Source organism: Gavialis gangeticus, unplaced genomic scaffold (assembly GCF_001723915.1).
Source record: "Gavialis gangeticus isolate Ggan-Ray unplaced genomic scaffold, GavGan_comp1, whole genome shotgun sequence".
NCBI classification, from domain to species: domain Eukaryota; kingdom Metazoa; phylum Chordata; order Crocodylia; family Gavialidae; genus Gavialis; species Gavialis gangeticus.
Window position 1 is genome coordinate 141,959,454 of NW_017729024.1, and position 4,353 is coordinate 141,963,806.

Below are 4,353 nucleotides of genomic sequence, written 5' to 3' on the forward strand. Positions count from 1 at the left end.
GGATCCTTGCTTGAGCAGTGAGGGGGAGGGGGGGCAGGGGGAAGCCAGGCAGACCCTGCTGTACCTGCAGTCTCCACTGGAGCTCTGGCCAGGAAGCGGGTGGGCAGGGCCAGCTCTGCTCTCTGGAGCAGACAGCCCCACCCAGAGCTGCAAAGCATCTGGGGTACTGGGGAACTGTTGTTTAACTTAAACCAGGAGCTTCTAGCCAGAGGTGAGCTCTGCCATGGCCAGGCAGCTGGAAACTGTGCTCATGCTGTTAAAGCCACTTTTCCTCAGTGCTCTGCTTCTCAGCTGCAGGGTGGGCACAGCTTCCAGTGGGTGGGGAGCTGTGCTGGGTTTGGGCAGATGGAAGCTGTATTTTCACTGCTCTTGTTTGCCCCCCATGTTCCTGCCTGTGATCGAGGCACAGCTAGAAGCTGCCCAGCCCCCACTCAGTGATAACAGAAAGTTATCATTCTGTGTTAGAGATGAGGCTCAGGATCATTTAAAATCTCAAGATAAGATTGCCTGAGGAGATGACCCACTTAGAAAAGCCTCTCGCATCCCTTGACTAACAAGACTGAGATATTGACATCTTTGCAGGCTTTCACTTAAAACCTTAAGACTCATTTTGACAGAAAGAAGGAAATACAGCTCTCTGTTTTTCACATGTAACCTCCATGCTGCAAGCAGAAAAAGCTCTGGAGAAACAAACTCTTAGAATCTGTTGAGCTTGAATGTTGTCTTTCTGTGGTTGCAATCAAATGAAAAAGGCAATATATTATAGAGGAAATACAAATGTGACATTACAGCAGACAGAAATACTGTAATTATTGAACTGTTCCTTAAATGTAATATATTAACAATGTGGTATAGAAAAATACAAATTTAGAAAGGGAATATATGGAAGGGAAATATTTTCTAACTGAAAATGTAATCAGTCTGTTTCTTATTAAGCAGCTCTGGCTATTTCTTTCCCTGTATTCAGTATTCAGCCTATCTGCTGAGCCTTTACAGCCCTGCCAACACTTGAAAACTAGGAATAGTCTATGAGAAAAATTGGGATTTTGCTTAAAAACACAGTCCGTTTGTCCTAAAAGAAACACGTAGCATATATCCAATTTTCAGTAATAACAGGATATTTGTAGGAAAATTGGGATCAAATCTATTAACCGGTTTGATTTGTGGCTGCATATTTCTCCAGTGCCATATGGAGAAATACCACTAACAATACTAATACATTAAACGATCTTGTTTTCAACACAAAAGGGTCCAGGACTTGCAGGTTAGGCTGTTTAAGAAAACATCAGGAAATCCCCCGGAATTCCACAGCAAATATAAAATCTTTCAGACAGACACTTCCTTTCACTTGAGTTCATCTGACAGTTCAGTTTATAGTCCTCCCCTTTGATGGATCTAAAATTTGTGCATATGACTGAAACCATAAACATCAAGACATGCACACGAGTCACTGCTCTTCATCCGCTGTCAGTTTTCACCAGTCCAGAACTTAAAAGCCCTTTCCCCCCTGCCTTCTTTCCCCCCTCCCCACCCTTTTTTTTTGATTGGTCTTACGAGAAGAGTGAAGAGGAGTGAGGGGAATGAGAGAACTCAGTGCTCCAGGCTAAAACTTGATGACATTTTTACATTCTCCTTTGCTGTGATCTAACAGGAATTCTCCATAGTTTTCTGTAAGTGCAGGCCCCTGAAAGGTAAACATCCGGAAAGTTGCAGAGGCAAGCAGTAATCTGAAAATACAGTTGCTGTCCCCATGCAGTTTCACTTTATCCATTAAAGATAAATGGTGCAAGAGGAGGGAAGTTTATACTTCATTTTTTTTATAAAGGCCTCATTTATCTCTGTTCTGCTTGTTTTTGAGCAGTTTTAAATTTTTTCCTATGCTTTTTTATATTAAAAATGTCAGTCCTGACTTCCCTAGCTTTGCCAGAGGTCTCTCTGGAGAACCATACTATAGTTTTCATTACAAAACATAAACTAGAACAATTAAGTGTGAGATGATTATTTTAGTTTGAATGTTTAAAATTTTTTACACACCACTTTTAAAAAGAACATTTGAAAAAAGGTGTTTCAAATTAATGACAAACGTTTGGCAGAAAACCTTCCTATTGCAAAAGACTGCATGCATGCATACGCACACAAATCTTGTTTCTTCATTTGAGGGGAAAAAAAAGTTACATTCAGCTCATCAGTCCTTTGCCAATTAAAGAATCCTGTTTCAAAAATGGGAAAATAGTGACTTGCTTTTCTTACTATTTCTCAGTTGTTTAAAATAAAAGCCCTTGCTTCCTTTTATACTTCATGGGGAAGCAAAAAAGAAACTTTTTCTGTCCTTTGCAGATGTTTGTTTAGGCTGACTTTAGAACCTGTTGCATTTAAGAATATCCTACTGCTATATAGAATAAGGGAAAAGGATTTCTAAGTGTGAGAGAGACCAGAGATACCATTTAAATAAAGTTCTACCAATTAGAAAAATACAGGTTTAGTATTCACCTTCACCAGACTTTGTTGTTTTCCATCTACTTGAATTTTTTAAAATGGAAGCAGTTGAAAGGACCCACTTCCAAGTGAATTGAACATGGTCAAATCCAGACTCAAAAGGGGCTGTTTCTTATTTATGATAGACACTTTTTATCACTCTTACAGTGTAAAAGGACCTTAAAGTGGATGTAAGTGTAATATACCCCCATTTTAAGCCCTTTTTGCTCTAGCCGTGCGGAATGAAGTCACATCAGCCTTGGTGCACACTTAAAAAGTTTTTCTGACACAGTTCTTTTGATTAGGAGTGTGAAAAAAACAGCACCCCTACCAACATTGCTAACCTGGCAAAAGCTCCTATGTAAATGTAGTTATAATAGTATAAGTTTGTTTCTTCTGTATAGCTTATTTTGTTTAGGAACGGGCATAAGTTATAGTGTCAGAACAACTTTCTCTGCTATAAACTATGTCTCCCTTAGGTGGATTTACATTTATGGCAGGAGCTTTCTAGCATAGAAAACCTTAGTATACATGAGAATCAAAATCCAAGTCTTAAGGCCTAGAAAGCATAATAAAAAGTTGAAAAAAAATATTGTTTTTGCCTTTTTTTTTAAACAAAATTGTGAGTTCCAGTTCAAAGTTTAAATCTTTGGGAATTTTCCACGGTATGGGAATTCTTCTAGTACTTTTATTTTCATAGAAAAGACTACATCCATACAAATTACTAGAGAGAAGGCACAGCCACAAATTACTCTCAAAGCCAATTCAGAAAGAATAGGACAATGTCGAGAATACAGCTGTGCCTCCTTCTATGTGTGTTGGTCTCTATTCTACTTGATTGCTTTGGGATGTTTTCAATGATTGGGAATGTGGCTCATCTGTAGCAGGATCTCCATACTTTAGTTTAGAAAATAGTATTTTCTGGAAGTCTTGCAATGTGCATAAATAAATCTTAACACTGAAGTGGATGAAATATTGTTTTTAATCAGTATAGAAAATTACCTTCGGTCTTGTTTTCTCTCTCTTCTTTAAAGACAAGCAACATGAAGTGGAAATACCTTCTCCAACACAAAAAGAGAAAGAGAAAAAGAAGAGACCAATGTCCCAGATCAGTGGAGTAAAAAAACTGATGCATAGCTCCAGTTTAACTAATTCTAGTATCCCCAGATTTGGAGTTAAAACTGATCAAGAAGACGGTCTTGCCAAGGTGAGGAACATTTCATGTCTTGACCTGTTTTCTAACACAGCTCCAGCACCCTATCATGGTATTCTAATAAAGGTTAGTGATAGGCAAATGGTTTCTAGGGTATTATTCCATACTCTTTATACAGCCATTGATTTCAAGTTCTATCATCAAATACTGATTTCACTGTGATTTCTGTAAATCATATCCAGTGAAAAAAAATAAGTGAAGTAAGAATCAGGCTATTAATGTGTAATAAAACTCCACCAACAGGATTTCAGTGGGAGCTTTTTCTTAGCTAAAGAGTGCGTAATGTAAAGTAAGCTAAATTGTGCATGTGTTATTGAGGTATGTATGCATCAATAATATCAGCAGAATTGAAAGCAAACATTTATTATAACAGATACTATGAGAGGAATCGAAATACGTAGCAGCAGCATCAGTTTGAAATGACACAACTGCATCTGGCATTGGATCCCTCCTTGTAAGTCCTTTCTGCAGTTGCATCATTTCATTTTGTACATCAGTTGCACTCATCTTTTAAAAGTAACATTTCCTGGGATATTGGGTCACATAGTAAAATTACTCTGGCAGTAATATAACAGTTGGTGCACGATTAATTCTTCATTCACTTTTGGATTTACACATTTTTAAATCTGTTTAATTTTATGCTTTCAGGACATTCCCCCCCCTCA

General features: G+C 38.0%; 1 protein-coding gene across 5 annotated transcripts in view; it reads left to right on the plus strand.

Annotated features, from left to right (window-relative positions):
- PDE4D (phosphodiesterase 4D) overlaps positions 1-4,353 on the plus strand; it is a 1,639,075-nt gene that overhangs the window by 1,595,976 nt on the left and 38,746 nt on the right. For all 5 annotated transcript variants that reach the window (XM_019517823.1, XM_019517824.1, XM_019517826.1 and 2 more), the window contains one exon: positions 3,510-3,682. In XM_019517823.1, the coding sequence (XP_019373368.1) occupies positions 3,510-3,682 (173 nt within the window). The remainder of the gene's footprint in view (positions 1-3,509; positions 3,683-4,353) is intronic.